The 17,327-nt window shown below is 39.5% G+C and overlaps 1 protein-coding gene across 1 annotated transcript in view; it reads left to right on the forward strand.

The window, feature by feature from the left end:
* ANO10 (anoctamin 10) overlaps nucleotides 1-17,327 on the forward strand; it is a 154,376-nt gene that overhangs the window by 123,386 nt on the left and 13,663 nt on the right. The window contains exon 12 of the mRNA XM_073630309.1: nucleotides 16,942-17,061. Coding sequence (XP_073486410.1) covers nucleotides 16,942-17,061 — 120 coding nt within the window. The remainder of the gene's footprint in view (nucleotides 1-16,941; nucleotides 17,062-17,327) is intronic.

Below are 17,327 nucleotides of genomic sequence, written 5' to 3' on the forward strand. Positions count from 1 at the left end.
CAGCAATTGGGAACCTTCCCTTCTTAGGGGCCCCAATCTTCTCCAGGTACACTCAGCACTTTCCCTCTACTCTTGGTCACTACACTGTTTTGTATTCGTTGTTTCCTCACTTCTTTCACCCACTATTGACTTACCCTCTGGTTGGTTGCCTTCCCTTCCCACGTCCCTCACTGCTTTTCCCCTTCATTTCACTTTATGTTCGTGGGGTTCCCTCCTTTCCCCTCCCCCCCCCTTTTCCTTATTTCTTGCTTTCACTTCCCAGCATACCTTCACTATCATTCACTCCTTTCTTAGACATTCCTCGGTTCCCATGCCTACCCTGATTGGCGCCTGCTTTCGTCTCTGCGGGGCTCCCCGCCTCGGCTCCCGGTTGGGGTAACCTGGATGGCTTGCGGGGTCACGTCGCTACACCATCAGTGCACAGTTTTCCAGTGAGTATATCCATATACCAGTTGCGGGGGCTCACATACCACGCTCCCTTATTATTATCGTTTTTGCCCTTTTTTTGCTTATTTATCCTAATATACCTTCAGATACCACATGTGCTCGCTCCTGACGAGTGGCATGGAAGCCACGAAACGCATTGAGCCACCATTCGCCGTGTTTAACTGTCTTATTAGTCCCCATCAATTATACCATATTCTAATCCCCCCCACAGGTCCAGCGAGGCCTTAGGTCCAGCAGGCACTACTGTTTCGAATATCAATTTTACCCAATTTTGATTGTGATGTACTAGGGAATTTGTTAAGGTGGTATCTTGAGTCATCATTACTCAATCTTTTATCCTTGTTACCTATCCATCATTTGTATGAATATTACAATGTATGTTATATTATACTTTTCTATGCATTAATTGTTTGACTGTATGCATTTTACGATTGTAACGTGTATGCTTTAGTATTATGTCAATAAATTCCTCTATGTTCATCCTATTACCTTCTTGCTGTCACATGCTTCATATAAAGTCCCACTCTCCCCTTAACCAATCCCCTTGTTCATGGCACCAAATATTGAATTGATTTGATTTATATTTTTCTTCTGTTCGCTTTCCATTTGCAATTTGTAAATTAATAAAAATAAACACTCAATATATATATTTTTGAATGCATTCTTACTTTACAGCATTTCTTTACCCCTGCCTAAAACCTTTATATAGTACTGTGTGTGGTTTTATATATAGTAATAGCACGTGGTAAATTGTAGGCCTTGCACTGCCATTAACCTGTCATAGAGTGCAGCCAAATCCACTCCCTGCAAAGCTACTGGCGTTTGTATGTTATTATAATGTCCAGTGTGCATGAGGCCTAAAAATTGATGCTGGTTTGAAGCCAAAGGGTAGTCGCACCAAATATTGAATTGATTTGATTTAGATTTTTCTTCTGTTTGCTTTCCATTTGCAATTTGTAAATTAATAAAAATAAACACTCAATATATATATTTTTGAATGCATTCTTACTTTACAGCATTTCTTTACCCCTGGCTAAAACCTTTATATAGTACTGTGTGTGGTTTTATATATAGTAATAGTACGTGGTAAATTGTAGGCCTCGCACTGCCATTAACCTGTCATAGAGTGCAGCCAAATCCACGGGTGAGCGATCTGTGCGTTATGGTGTGCCGTGTTGTAAAAATGTTGCAGCTTCACTTTTCCATACTAGTGTATTCCAGTGTGCTCACAAGCCTGTTCATAATGAATGTGCATTAATTAACTGCAACAATGTGGATGGGCCCAGAAGGGTAATATGATTTTCTAAATCAGCATTTTGAATCCTACAGTGCATCTGGAAAGTATTCACAGCGCTTCACTTTTTCCACATTTTGTTATGTTACAGCCTTATTTCAAAATGGATTACATTCATTATTTTACTCAAAATTCTACAAACAATACTCCATAATGACAACGTGAAAGAAGTTTGTTTGCAAATTTATTAATAAAAAAAACGAAAAAATGTACATAAGTATTCACAGCCTTTGCCATGACATTCAAAATTGAGCTCAGGTGCATCCTGTTTCCACTGATCATCCTTGAGATGTTTCAACAACTTGATTGGCATGCACTTGTGGTATATTTAGTTGATTGGACATGATTTGGAAAGGCACACACCTGAACAAACTAAGCCATAAAGTCCAAGGAATTGTCTGTAGACCTCTGAGACAGGATTGTATCGAGGCGCAGATCTGGGGAAGGGCACAGAAAAATTTCTGCAGCATTGACGGTTCCAATGAGCACAGTGTCCATCATCCGTAAATAGAAGAAGTTTGGAACCACCAGGACTCTTCCTAGAATGGGCTGCCCTGCTAAACTGAGCGATCGGGGGAGAAGGGCTTTAGTCAGGGAGGTGATCAAGAACCCGATAGTCATTCTGACAGTGCTCCAGCGTTTCTCTGTGGAGAGAGGAGAACCTTCCAGAAGAACAACCATCTCTGCAGCACTCCACCAATAAGGCCTGTATGGTAAAGTGGCTAGACGGAGACCACTCCTTAGTAAAAGGCACATGACAGCCTGCCTTGAGTTTACCAAAAGGCATCTGAAGGACTCTTAGACCATGAGAAACAAAATTCTCTGGTCTGATAAAACAATGCTCTTTGGCCTGAAAGGCAAGTGTCATGTCTGGAGGAAACCAGGCACCTCTCATCACCTGGCCAATACCATCCCTACAGTGCAGCATATTGGTGGCAGCATCATGCTGTGGGGATGTTTTTTAGTGGCAGGAACTGGGAGACTAGTCAGGATTGAGGGAAAGATGAATGCAGCAATGTACAGAGACATCCTTGATGAAAACCTGCTTCAGAGCACTCTGAGCCCGATTGAACATCTCTGGAGAGATCTAAAACTGGCTGTGCACCGACGCTCCCCATCCAACCTGATGGAGCTTGAGAGGTCCTGCAAAGAAGAATGGGAGAAACTGCCCAAAAAATAGGTGTAGCATCATACTCAAAAAGACTTGAGTCTGTGAATACTTATGTACATGTGATTTTTCGTTTTTTTATTTTTAATAAATTTGCAAAGATTTCACACAAACATCTTTCACGTTGTCATAATGGGGTATTGTTAGTAGATTTTTGAGGAAAATAATGAATTTATTACATTTTGGAATAAGGCTGCAGAAAAAGTAATTTTTTGCCAACTGTCCTCCCATTGCTTCCTTAGGACATGTTTAGTATGCCACTGATAGTAATTAATTTGCATTGGTGTTTTACTTTTCTGTACAATGTATTTTGACTGGATGTGCAGAACAGAGTTATAGTGAATGTACCACCAATTAGGAATTGCTAAATGGCTGTTCTGTTTCTGGTGTTCTAATGAAAATGCCTTTCCTGGAATAGCACTGTTGTGCCAGAAGACCTTGGAATTTAATACTCCCATATACCTTGCAAATTAGCAATCTGCTGGTGTGCGGATCTGAACCTCGAGGACAGCTTTAAGATCCAAATGAAAAATCTATTCGGCTACACAAAGCCTTTAATATGTGGCTCCGTAGTCCCAAGAACGACACAGTGTTTGCTGCTTTGATTTAGTACGTTTTTATGCCAATGCTAGGTTGCCATTTCCACCCTAGCATTTTAATTAGTAAGAAGATACTGTACATAAATATCCAGAAACTTTTTGTTGCAGCACAGTAATTCAGTATGGCGTCCAGTAATTAAAGCAGTATTAAATGCAAAAACAAAAAATGAATATATGACAGCTTATCTTACATTTTTGTTTCTTAATTGTTGCCTAGTGATCCAACCAGTAACTGTTATTTTTCAACTTTTTTTAACAGACCACGCTGTCCAGGTAATGTGACACTAAGAGGATTAGGACAAATCATTAAAAGGGTAACTCCACTTTCACGGGAAAAAAAATAGCAAATAATAAAAAAAAAAAAAATATAGCACATACATTTGCGACACAAGTTATATTATAATTGAATGTTATTAAACATTACCTTTCCTTTTCAATCTGCAGCTCTGTAATTCTCTGTAAAATGCAATGCAATATGGCTACCTGGAGGTGTTCTGTACACAGAATGTGTACAGAACACCCCCCCCCCCCAGAAACATAATTTCCTGCTTGTGTGTTTCCGTGCGGCGGCCGGCTTCCAGATAAAAGTGGTCCCTGCAGCGGATTCGCTGCAAGATCACTTTTATCGTTAGCGGGAGAGGGCCCCCCCTCGCCGCGATCCGGTGCCCTCCGACGCTTACCGGAGCCGTCAGTAGCGGCGGAGGCGATTGCATCCGTCTCCATCCTGTGCCTGGAGACGAGTGAGGCTAAGATGGCGCCCACTCGTCTCCATGACACTGCTGGGCGGAAGCAACGTCAACACGTCACTTCCGTCCACGCCTCTTAAATGCACATTTTTTCAAATGTAATTTTTTTCAATGACTTTTTTTTTTCTTTATTGCATTTTAGTGTAAATATGAGATCTGAGGTCTTTTTGACCCCAGATCTCATATTTAAGAGGTCCTGTCATGTTTTGTTCTATTACAAGGGATGTTTACATTCCTTGTAATAGGAATAAAAGTGACACAATTTTTTTTTTTTTTAAAACAGTGTAAAAATAAATAAAATAATGTAAAATAAATTTTTAAAAAACCCCCGTCCCGACGAGATCGCGAGCAGAAGCGAACGCATATGCGAGTAGCGCCCGCATATGAAAACAGTGGTCAAACCACACATGTGAGGCATCGCCGCGGCCGGTAGAGCGAGAGCAATAATTCTAGCTCTAGACCTCCTCTGTACTGCAAAATATGCAACCTGTAGAATTTTTTACATGTTGGGTATCAGTTTACTTGGCGTAACATTATATTTCACAATATAAAAAAAATTGGGCTAACTTTACTGTTGTCTTATTTTTTTATTCAAAAAAGTGATTCTTTTCCAAAAAAAGTGCACTTTTAAGACCGCTGTGCAAATACGGTGCAAAAAAAAGTATTGCAACAACTGCCATTTTATTCTCTAGGGTGTTAGAAGAAAAACCATATATAATGTTTGTGGGTTCTAAGTAATTTTCTAGCAAAAAAACTTGTTTTAAACATGTAAACACCTAAAATCCAAAACGAGGCTGGTCCTCAAGTGGTTAATTTGTTAATCTAGCTAAATTTGCTAGTGCCTTCAACACTACCCTCCCCCCAGACTGACAACGCTGCTGTCTAAAGGTGACTTCTTTGCTCCCTCACCCAGAGCAGAAATACCCTAAGACAGTGTGTTACAGGCCAGATTATCAGGTGAAAATAGGACAAAATCCTAACAAAATAAAATTATTGCAGCCACCACATTTAAGGATTGGTAAACTAAAATTTTTTTAACATCCAAAATTGAGAATATATTTGTATATTAAAAAAAAAAGAGGACAAATGCCACAAAACTATGTATAACATTATGTAGCCAGATATCATGTGGGCCAGTAACATCTGGTTGTTTACATTTGTAACATCAAAGTTCAATCACCCTTTTTTGAAGAAAAACCTATAAAATGTTAGGCAGAAAATAAAAGAAAATGCAACATTTTGAGTTTTCACTGAAATATCAGGGATACTTAAAAATGTTCTAAAGTCCAAACAAACGTGATAAATAAATAATAACGATGATAATGAATTGAGGAAGTAATCTGAGACACTCAAAATAAAATATAATAATAAAGAAGTCCATGTAATAATATATAAATCCTCTTCTAATCGGGCATCTTTCTAGTTGATAGTTTTCTTTAAAAAATGCTCTCATGTTTCTCCAGCTTTCCTGTTGTGCCATAAGAAAGGAAGTGAAGGAAAGCAGTGCAGAGGAAAATTCCACGAGCACAGTGGATTGTTTAAAACAAAAAGTTTTTATTGTAGGCACATCAAAAGCAACATTTCGGGGCCTCAGTGGGACTCCTTCATCAAGAAAACAATGATGTGCTGTAACATGTTCTTTGCACTTCTTTTTTAAAATGACACCATCTGATGTTGTTGCTTTGGCATTCAACTTATTTGGTCCAAATGCTTTAAAAAGTATGCTGAACTATAAGTCCCAGATAAGGAAGTAAGGGAAAATCTCCCCAATAGGACACAGATGGGGAAAAAACTGCCAGGGTTTTTAACCAATTAATGCAGTCTGTCAGTTCTTTTTAAAATAATGCGCCAATGGGGTCCTAGATATGCCAAATTTTGCTATTTTAATTGTGGAGAGTAGTGTCCTCTGTCATCAAGTAACCTGGTCAACAAGTCATGTTTTCAGGATCTCTTTCACCTTGCATGGGGCTTTAAATCAAAGTCAGCAATGTAGTATTTATGACTGCTGTTTTATGGGTGAAATTCCCAAAACATAACCTGTTGGAGGCACTTTTGGAATGAGGTTGGGAAACACTGGTATAGAGACATTTTGAAAAGGTCCTCATGTATGCTACCAGTCCTGCAACAGTTATAGAATGCTAGATGTAAGCTGGACGTGTTCTTTTGTTCAACAGATTTTACAGTTCTTGTGGATATTTGTTATCATCCCTGTAGAATATTCTGTGTGTAAAAATGATTGGTGAGTCAAGATGTCAGTACATAATCATGTTCTCTTGCATTGTGTCTGATCTAATCTATTTCACATATGAATTGTAAACTTTCCGAAATGTTTTGGATTGGTTTTACATCACAATAAATTTAAATCAGAGCTGAACTCCACAAAGATCTACTGTATAGTACTAACTTTCCTGAAAGCAGAAACCAAATAATATGTATTTCATAAAATGTAAACTGAATAGTAATTTTGGACAAGCTAAAACATTGTAGGCTACTTAAGTATTTCAAGTAAGCGCTGTTATTGTCCTAAAATCATAAAGTTCACTTAAATGGAACTTTACCCATAACAACTAGATAGAAATAATGTTCTTTAGCAAAAAACATACATTCCACGTGAATATTTATGCTACCAAAATGAGTGTGTGCTGTAAATGGCTGCCATTTTTCTGAAGCCCAGAGCCCCTGAGCAGCAGTAAATCCTTAGGCTGTGAGCAGATCGGCCTCTTCGAATTCAGCAGTGCCTAAAAATAGAGAGTAACTGAGCATGTGCAGAGCAGGGTAAGAGAGTGTATTACTGTTTTTTTTTTTGTTTTTGTTTTTTTTAACAGTAAAGGCACTTTTTTTTAAATTTTTTACATACCTATACCTGCAAAAGGGGCCAGCCTAAAGTGATCCAGCAGCACTTAATTTTCTGACTAAAGTTCCACTTTAACCCCTTGACACCGACAGTACGCAGCTATGCGGCCTCGGTGGAACGGGCTTTTTTTCAGTGTGGCGGCATATCTGCGTATCTGCTTTTGTGTTGGGACGCTCCCAGCACAAAAACCAGGGTCTCGCCAAGAGCTCGGGTTCCGTACTTACGATCGGGACCTGAAACTCCTGATTCCAGTTCACCTGATCCCTGTGATAGTCTCTGATTGGCTACCACAGTGAATCGGTCACTGTGAAGCCTGCCCCTGTGTTTCTCTCCCTCTGTGAATAGAGAGGAAAGATACAGTGCCTTGAAAAAGTATTCATACCCCTTGAAATTTTCCACATGTTGCAACCAAAAACGTAAATGTACTGTATTTTACTGGGATTTTATGTGATAGAATGATGAATGGCACATAATTGTAAAGTTGAAGGAAAATTATAAATGGGTTTTCAAAATTTTTTTACAAATAAATATGTGAAAAGTGTGTCCTGCATTTGTATTCAGCCCTCCTAAATCAATACTTTGTAGAACCACCTTTCACTGCAATTACAGCTGCAAGTCTTTTTGGGTATGTGTCTACCAGCTTTGCACATCTAGAGAGTGAAAGTTTTGCCAATTTTTTTTGCAAGATAGCACAAGCTCCATCAGATTGGATGGAGAACTTCTGTGAACAGCAATTTTCAAGTCTTGCCACAGATTTTCAATTTGATTTAGGTCTGGACTTTGACTGGTCCATTCTAACACATGAATCTGCTTTGATCTTAACCATTCCATTGTAGCTCTGGCTGTATGTTTAGAGTCGTCCTGCTGGAAGATGAACCTCCGCCGTCACAAGTCTTTTGCAGACTCTAACAGGTTTTCTTCTAAGATTGCCGTGTATTTGGCTCCATCCATCTTCCTATCAACTCTGACCAGCTTCCCTGTCCCTGCTGAAGAAAAGCATCCCTACAACATGATTCTGCCACCACGTTTCACAGTGGGGATGGTATGTTCAGGGTGATGTGCAGTGTTAGTTTTCTGCCACACATAGCGTTTTGCTTTTAGGCCAAAAAGTTAAATTTTCATCTCATCTGACCAGAGCACCTTCTTCCACATGTTTGCTTTGGCCCCCACATGGCTTCTCGCAAACTACAAACGAGACTCTTCCATAAAGAGTGCATGACTAATAGTTGTCCTGTGGAAAGATTCTCCCACCTGAGCTGTGGATCTCTGCAGCTCCTCCAGAGTTACCATGGGCCTCCTCTTGGCTGCTTCTCTGATAAATGCGCTCCTTGCCCGGCCTGTTTAGGTGGACGGCCATGTCTTGGCAGGCTTGCAGTTGTGTCCTACTCTTTCCATTTTCCGATGATGGATTGAACAGCGCTCCGTGAGATGTTCAAAGCGTGGGATATTTTTTTTATAACCTATCCCTGCTTTAAACTTCTCCACAACTTTATCCCTGACCTTTGTTGTGTGTCCCTTGGCTCATATGATGCTGTTTGTTCACTGAGGTTCTCTAACAAACCTCTGAGGGCTTCACAGAACAGCTGTATTTATACTGAGATTAAATTACACACAGGTGGACTCTAATTATAATTAGGTGACTTCTGAAGGCAATTGGTTCCACTAGATTTTAGTTAGGGGTATCAGATTAAAGGGGGCTGAATACAAATGCACGCCACACTTTTCAGATATTTTACATGTAAAAAAAATTTGAAAACCATTTATCATTTTCCTTCCACTTCACAATTATGTGCCAGTTTGTGTTGGTCTATCACATAAAATCCCAATTAAATACATTTACGTTTTTTCTTGTAACATGACAAAGAAATGTGGGATATTTCAAGGGATACGAATACTTTTTCAAGGCACTTTACAATGTATCTTTCTCTCTCCTTACAGAGACAAAAAAAAGTGTGTGTGAAAAAAATGTAATAAATAAAAGAAAAAATAAAGAAAAAAAAATAGATAAAGGCCAGTGCTAGGGTTAGCATTTGGGTCAGGTAAGGGTCAAAGGTTATGGTTAATATATTTTTGACAGCATTTTATATATATGTATAAAAAAAATTTCAAATTAGTGTTGGTGTCAGCGTGTTAGTGTATTTTGAGTAGGATAAAAAAAAAAGGCAAAATGTGCACTATTGTTTCTGGGCTGTACTACAGGTACATACAGCAAAGAACATACACATATGTGGTATCACTGCAATTGTCGATAGCAGGAGAATTTATTTTGGGGTGGCCTTTGGTTGTAGGTTATGGTAGTGACAAGAAATATAAATTTAAAAAAATTGATTTTTTTTTTACTATTTTGGGCCATTTTTCCATCGATAATAAAAAGAATCAGGAGATATCCATTACCATTTACTATCAAATGAAAGCCCAGTCCCGAAAAAAACAAGATATATAATTCATCTGGATGCACAAAATAGTTGTGGTAATATGTATGGTTTTACTAATACATGTCAACGTTGCAAAATTGTGCTAGGGCATTAACATTTGTTTTACTCTTAGGCACGAAGGTGTTAAAGTGCCTTTGAGTTCTGTCCAGTCCCCTATGTGCACACTGGCAGGAGGAAGCCTTATACCCAGCAAGTGTGTTGCAGGATCACCAGATTACACACCGAAGGGTATGGGGTGGATTGGTGAAGGCAGTACAACAGTTGTCTAGATCAGGGTTCCATGAACTTTAGGGTTCCTCCAGATGCAGGGGTGTCAAACTGGCAGTCCTCCAGCTGTTGCAGAACTACAAGTTCTATCATGCCTCTGCTTGGAGGGAGTCATGCTTTTAACTGTCAGGCTTGCAATGCCTCATGGGACTTGTAGTTTTGTAACAGCTGGAAGGCCGCCAGTTCGACACCTGTGCTCCAGAGGTTGCTTGGGGTTCCTTGAGCAATTAGCAATTTCTGCCTGTCACATAAGTTCCCCCCGACACCATTGATTGTTTTAGCTATCTGTAAGGGGGTAATTCTTCCCAATGTCTACAAATGTAAGGAGCATTCTTCCCACTGACCATCCCACTAATGTATCAAGAGTTGTAGATTGGTAATTTTTAGCAGGAAATTTATTACAAGGGTTCCTCTGTGTTGAAAAGGTTGAGAAAGGTTGGTCTAGATGAAAAGATGATATAACTCAGAAGAAAGGCTGTGCTCCCCATATACATCTTAAGGTTTCAATTTCAGTTTTAACTGGAGTGTACTTTTAATATAGTATCGCGTGAATGTGCCTCGATCAATTGTACTTCAGGGATTCATTTTTGTATGCATGTCGATAGCAGAAAAAGCTGAATTAACTACAATCTCCCTAATGGATGCTTCTTTGTTTTGTGAATAATAAAACAAAATCTACAATGAAGTGCATAAAAGCTGGATTGTTAAAACTAATGGCCCATTGACAATCTGCCAGCTCTATATGAAGATGGTTCATGATTTATTGCAGAGGTTATAAAAATACATCAGACCCTGCTGAGATATATAAAATCTTGGTATTAACTTTGTTGATGTCAAAACACCAACACGGCTTTGTAAATGAATAATTCAGTTTATTATTTTTTATTTTTTTTTGTCTCCTGGTTTTTTTTTTTTTTGTATTTTTTTTTTTTTGGTAAAAGGGCTGTTGCTGATGCCCCCTTGAACATTTTGATTAGATAAGAGAATGTCTCCCTTCTGAAAAGGATTTGGGGTCTTCTGCTATAACTTTCTTCGAAATGGGCCCCTCCTTTTGTTTCTACATCTCCCACGTAGCAGTGGAGCAAGCAAACATAATAATTCCTGTCTGAGCGCATGCTTTTATTAGGATAAAGCTGATTTCTTTTCTACAGTAAAAAGATTTCTAAGGTAGGCTAAAGGCAGGACAAATTACCCCTCAAAAAGCAATGGGCAGAGAAACATATGCCTGACAAACGAATGTGAGGTAGAGGTAGTGAGTTGTAAAATCTATATTGTAGATGGTCGCCTCTTGCCTTGAATGTGATTGTTTTTGCCTTGCTTTGACCCTTTATGGCCAGCCAGATTAGTGGATGTTTCTACTCCTGAAGTAAGATATGCTATAAGCGTGGCAATGGACTTGAAAGCTGAACTCCAGGAATTGTCCATATGGCATACTTACATTAGTCCAGCTTGTACAATGTAAGCATATCTCAAACCTGCTGGGCCACTGGGGAAGCTAAAAATCAATATAGTAGTGTTGGTGCTATTACAGTGATAGCCATGATCTTCCGAGTAGTGCTCGGGTTCTGTGCAAGCGACTTCCCCTCTGCACATGAACACTGGGGATGACTTACTTGGCACAGCATCTTTATGTATTTTTTGTGAATGCAAGGCAGTCTCTAATTAGAGGAGGTGGAGATTGTGACATCACCTCCCCTCTTCTCTACCGTGTCCGATCAGAGAACTCCTTGTGTTCACTTAAAAAATGCAAACATTCTATAAATGATGGCAGTGCCAAGCGAGGAAACCCATATGGTGCAGAGAGGATTCTCACAAATAACCCAAACAGGACCAGAAACATTACAGCAATCACTGCATTAACATAAACAACAATTCAAAGTGTGCTGTCCCTTTAAACCCAACAATACTAAAAGATACCAAAGATAAATACAACTAACCATTCATAAATACATAAAAAAATACTCAATTCATAAAATGCTTTCTCGAATATAAAGTGCTTATTATATGCAAGTCCATAAGTGAATATATTTCAAAACAAGTAAAAAGAGTCCAAATAAGTGAAAAATGTGTAATCCACCACACTGATACATTTCTGCTCTATCAGGTGAGTAACACCAGCAGGAAAGAAGAGATGTGCCACAGGACCACTCCACTATAATAGGCTTCTTACCGGAACAATGGATCTCCGAGCAAGATCAGAAAATACCTTGCTGCTTTGCAGCCACTTAAGCTCCGGTTCCAGGGATAGCCAACTCTCTGGTCCTAAGTACACTCAATCCATAAAGGGGATAAGAGTACAGATGAATTGAACATAGTGTAGTATTTATGGCAATAAGTCTATCAAAATAATAAAAATGCACTTACAAGAGGCTTCCGATTCAAACGGCATGTAACAAACACAGCTGGAGTGTCCTGTCGTCATGTGTGGCCTCGACCAACGCGTTTCTCTATAACAAGCATCTCCAGGGGAACAGAAGCTCCCTGTGGGAACAGAATAGCCTCTGTTCACCTGCCGACACTTGTTACAGAGAAACGCGTTGGGCGGAGCCACACACATGACATCATTCCGCATGTCGGGAGGACACTCCAGCAGTGTTTGTTACATTCTGTTTGAATCTGAAGCCTCTTATACTGATGAATTAGGTGTATTTATGTATTTATCTTTGGTATCTTTTAGTATTGTTGAATGTAAAGGGACAGCGGACCTTTGAATTATTGTTTATATTTTTGTCACAGTTGATGCCCAGATAGATGGAAGGGTACAGCAGTTCTAATTTAATCTAATTATTTTTTTCCTTAATTGCAAGTTCACACAGCGCAGGGTGATACGATTTTGTTTTTTTAATCACTGTATAACGCCTCCACTACTGCAATGATTTTCAGCTTCCCTGATGTTCAATCGAGTATGAGATATGCATGCTTACCTTGTGCCAAGCTGGAAGTATGCAATGTATAATTACATGTACCATGACAGCTGAAATAATAGCAAAAAAATTAAAATGCATTTTATAAAACATAGTTGTCCCTCTCCTACAAAGCCAGTGGCATATAAAATGCATCATTGCAATCGCAGTGTTAAAACACAACAGCATGATCATGTTTTGTAGTCCGCCTTCAGCCAAGCTTTGTTAAATTCTAATAATAATTTATATCAATAAAGTGGGTAAGAGTCAGCACTTTGATCCGGATTTTATTGCTCTGTATATCTTAAAAGGAGAGATTTCCCCTCACTTCCTGTCCCTGTGATGCCCATACACAAAATGGTGTGGTCGTTACTAGGACAGGAGTTAAAAAAAAATTCTGTCCATGTTTTAAGCCAACAATTTCCGGTCCTCAACACTGCTGATCCGTGATTTTAATAATTATATCCTTTAGCAAATTCTTTTAAACATTGAGTGCCAATGGCCGGTCTTGTATCAAAAAAATTATAGCCTGCAAATCAAGAGACATTTTATTATTTGATTTTTTTTCACAATGTTAGTTATTAGAGTCTTGGTGAAATATGATAATTATGGCACATTTTGTATGAGAAACTGGAAACTGCTGTGTAAAGAAAGAAGGATATTCATGCTTTCTTTCAGGAAGGTTATGTATTTCATATCCTTACAGTTCAATATAATTGAAGTTCAGTCATACTTGATATTCTTGCTAATAGTAGCACCAGCCTAGCTTCTTTTTTTTGTAGTATACGTTTAATTTTACATTTGGGGTTTCAAATATATTTATCACATATTGAATTCTGCATTATGTACTGCCATTGGCTGACTGAGCTTGGAGATTTAAAGTTTTTTCCCTTCTGGGTGTCCCTGACAGAGGAATGCGATAAAAAGTTTTTCTTTGGAACATATGCTTTGATCACACATACACCTCGTGTAACTCCTGAGGAAGTGAACGTAAGTCTCCAAAACCGATAGAGAAGTGAATTCCAACTCCCTTCACCAACCATATGTCCACAATAATGGTAGAACATGATCATTTGTAGCATGTCATGTTTATTAGTGAATACAGTAATATAAGCTCTCAAGTTTAAGTGGTGTGTTTGAAGTTGATTTGTAGAGTTGTAGAGGTTCTGGGTGTTAGTATCCCTTTAGCCTGTTTTATCATCGTTTCCCTCAACTTGAATGGTTGTTACTAGAACAATGATTAGTAATTAACTTACTAAAGGTAAATCGACTGTCCTTTTTGCAAGTGCAGTTGTTCCAGAGCTTAGTAAATGAGGCAAAGCTTCACTTTGCAAAGACTACCTCGCATGCAAGGATAATTTAAAAAAAACAGCATTTTGTTGCTTGCACATGATTGGATGATGGAAGTCAGAAGAGCTTTCAATTATTTACTAAGCTCTGGAGAAACTGTACCTGCAGATCGCAACTGCACTTGCAAAGTGCATAGTCTGTTTGCCTTTACTAAATCAACCTCTATATCTTTTAAGAATTCTGCCATTTTAATTGTATAAACACATACAATTTTTAACAGTCAAAATAATATGTGGTTTCCTTAAACATGTGGAAAGTTGGTAGCAAAAAGTCCCGAGAGGTTTCCTGAAATACATTCCTCTATTTTTTTTTTCATATATTTTATTTTATATTAAATATATAATAAACAAGATACTTTATCAGGTTACATTCCACCCTGTACTGTGACGCAGGGCACGACTACATTACAGTACAGTTCCTATCACACAATGAATACATTCACTCTGCGGTAGAATACATAAGGCCAGCCATAGACTGAGCAATTTTCTTTCCTGCAGCGACAGGTTGCAGGAGAGAAAATCGCTCAATTCCCCTATCAAAACACAGACAGTGTTGACAGGGGAATCCCACCTGCGGAGCCATTGGGTTCTTCCCTGGGGGGGGGAACTGTTTCCTCCGGGAAAACCCAGTGATTGTTGCTAGCGGCTATCATAGCTGCTAGCAATAATCAAACAGAAAGTCCGGCAGACTGGTTGTACCCAAGTTGATCGATAGATCAACTTGGGTACATTCAGCCTGCCCATACCTGGCTAGAATATGGTCCAGTTCCTACTTGTCAGGGCTGGCTCAGCCCTTCCTTCTCTGAGCTGGCCGCTCAGCTGTCAGCTAATTGCTAGCTCTCATCTCTCTCCACAGTTAACCAGCTGTTGTGGATCTGCTCGTCAGTCCCACCTACTTAAAGATCTCCAGCTCACTTCTTTCCTGCCTTCACCTTGGTCATATCACAAGAAACCATCTCCTGCGTTCCTGTTTAAAGACTGGCTTTGCTGACGTCCCTTCTGGCTCCTTATCCTGCTTGCTGTGCCTTTACTTAGATCCCTGACTTCTGGCCTGGCTGATTACCCGATCTGGTTACTGAACTCTGGCTTGGCTGATTATCCGATCTGGTTACTGAACTCTGGCTTGGCTGACTACCCTATCCGGTTACTGGACTCTGGCTATGCTTTGACTACGCTTACTCTATTTACCTTTTTATTTTTATTAATAAACAAGTGTGATTTTACTGTACTTCTATCTCGCTCTGGTTCATGGTTTCTGACACTCCTGGACCAGCCGATATTCCAACTGTCTATGGTGGGCTTAAAGGGGTTGTAAAGGTAATTTTTTTTTTTATTTAAAATAACAAACATATCATACTTACCTTCACTGTGCAGCTCGTTCTGCACAGAGTGGTCCCGAACCTGGTCTTCTGGGGTCCCTCGGCAGCTGTTTCAGCTCCTCCCCGCAAGCATTTACCACCTTAATGCGAGCTCCCTCGCATGGTGGTGAGTGCTTGCGGGCGCGCTCCCGTGATACAGCCGGCGGCTATAGCCGCTCGCTGTATCACTCGGCCCCGCCCCCCGGCGCGCCGCGTCATCGGATGTGATTGACAGCAGCGCGAGCCAATGGCTGCGCTGCTTTCAATCCATCCACTGCAGCCAATCAGCGACCAGGCTGAGCTGCAATGAGGACGAGCAGCGAAGATTCGAGGCGTCAGGTAAGTAAAACGGGGGGGCTGGGGGCGGCGGTACTGTCAAAAGTTTTTTCACCTTAATGCATAGAATGCATTAAGGTGAAAAAATTTTTATCTTTACAACCCCTTTAACTTGTTGTGACGTTGCTTACCCTGAAACTATTGTATGGCCCCTAATGTACCACCGAAATACCTAGCGGCACAATATCAGATGTGCAGTGCCTGAATTAGACTTCTCTCCCGCACGTCCCACATGGCACCACAACTAAAACAGACCATGCAACATTTCAATAAGCAACAGGTGTGATGGGGGATAGGAAAAGAGTTCACAGGCTCGAACTTGGTGCTAAACTTTCGAGAACCACAAAAAAGTTTTTCATTCTTTTTGGCATTCCTGATGAAGCTTTTTCCTAGGAGCAAAACATGCTGTGTTTCTTCTTTTGCGTTCAATGGTTTAGCACATGGTTATCTAGTGTGGCAACGATTAAGCCCTTCAGTAGTCACTGTATTTATAGTTTAAAGCTCAAGCCTTTTTTCAGTACAATTGGGACTTTGAATGTAATATTGTAATATCAGTCCAGAGGGCTTTATGTGCAGATATATACCTATCTTTATCAATGGATAAAGAGCCCTTAAATCCAGATACAAGTGATCTTGGAATGTTGATAGTCATTTAAGGTTTCGGTGCCCCCTGTGAGTAAGAACATGTTTACAGTTGGTACATTTTTAACAAGAATAATAAAAGTTATGTTTTAGCCTAGTGGCACTGATGAGTGTAAGTGTGCATCCCTGTTGTTTGAAGTTGGGCTACCACTTTTGCAGTCCCAGATGTCAAGCAGCAAGCTTTACACTGACATCTGATTTTTTAATATAAAATACTTTGCATTACATTTCCAACTATTTGTATTTCCTAGGCTTGCTTATAGTCCTGTCAGGAATGTGGACCAGACTATGAGGTGCAATAATAGTAGATATCATGCATACAGAGTGCAAGAATTAAAATATAGCCATATTACCTATGTAATAAAGTAGTAAACAATTAATCTTATGTTTACTTTTTTATCCTGTTTAGAAAATGTTGACAACCACATTTTCTCCTTCCCTCCTGTTTCAGTACATGAGGCTGATAATTTACAGCACATCAGCTTGCAGATGGGTCGGGGATATTAGGAATTGATACAGTTTAATCCTTTTCTTTTTTTACAGCATGCACTATTAGCTCTGAAGTGTATCTTGGCTTTTGTGATTCCCGACCAGCCATACGACATCCGGATAAAGTTAGCCAGGCTGGAATTTGAGTCCTTGGAAGCTCTTAAAGAGAAACAGGTAAGAGGAAAAAAATACACAAAATGAAAGGCAGGCTAAAGTATCATGAAAACAAGATGAAGAGTCTGAATCTTTAATGGCCTCAAGCCTTGGGCATGCTTTGTCCAGACAATTAGCATGAAAGCCATTTTTCTGGAGACTACCAGTTATGGTATGTAGTTACGTGTTTTATATATGATTTATAGTGATTTTCAGTCTTTGTTACAATGTGAAATTGTTATACTCGTAAATGCCAAAGACCAGTTCTAAAGTACCCAGCTCTATAC

Source organism: Aquarana catesbeiana, linkage group LG05 (genome assembly GCF_042186555.1).
Source record: "Aquarana catesbeiana isolate 2022-GZ linkage group LG05, ASM4218655v1, whole genome shotgun sequence".
In the NCBI taxonomy this organism is placed as follows: domain Eukaryota; kingdom Metazoa; phylum Chordata; class Amphibia; order Anura; family Ranidae; genus Aquarana; species Aquarana catesbeiana.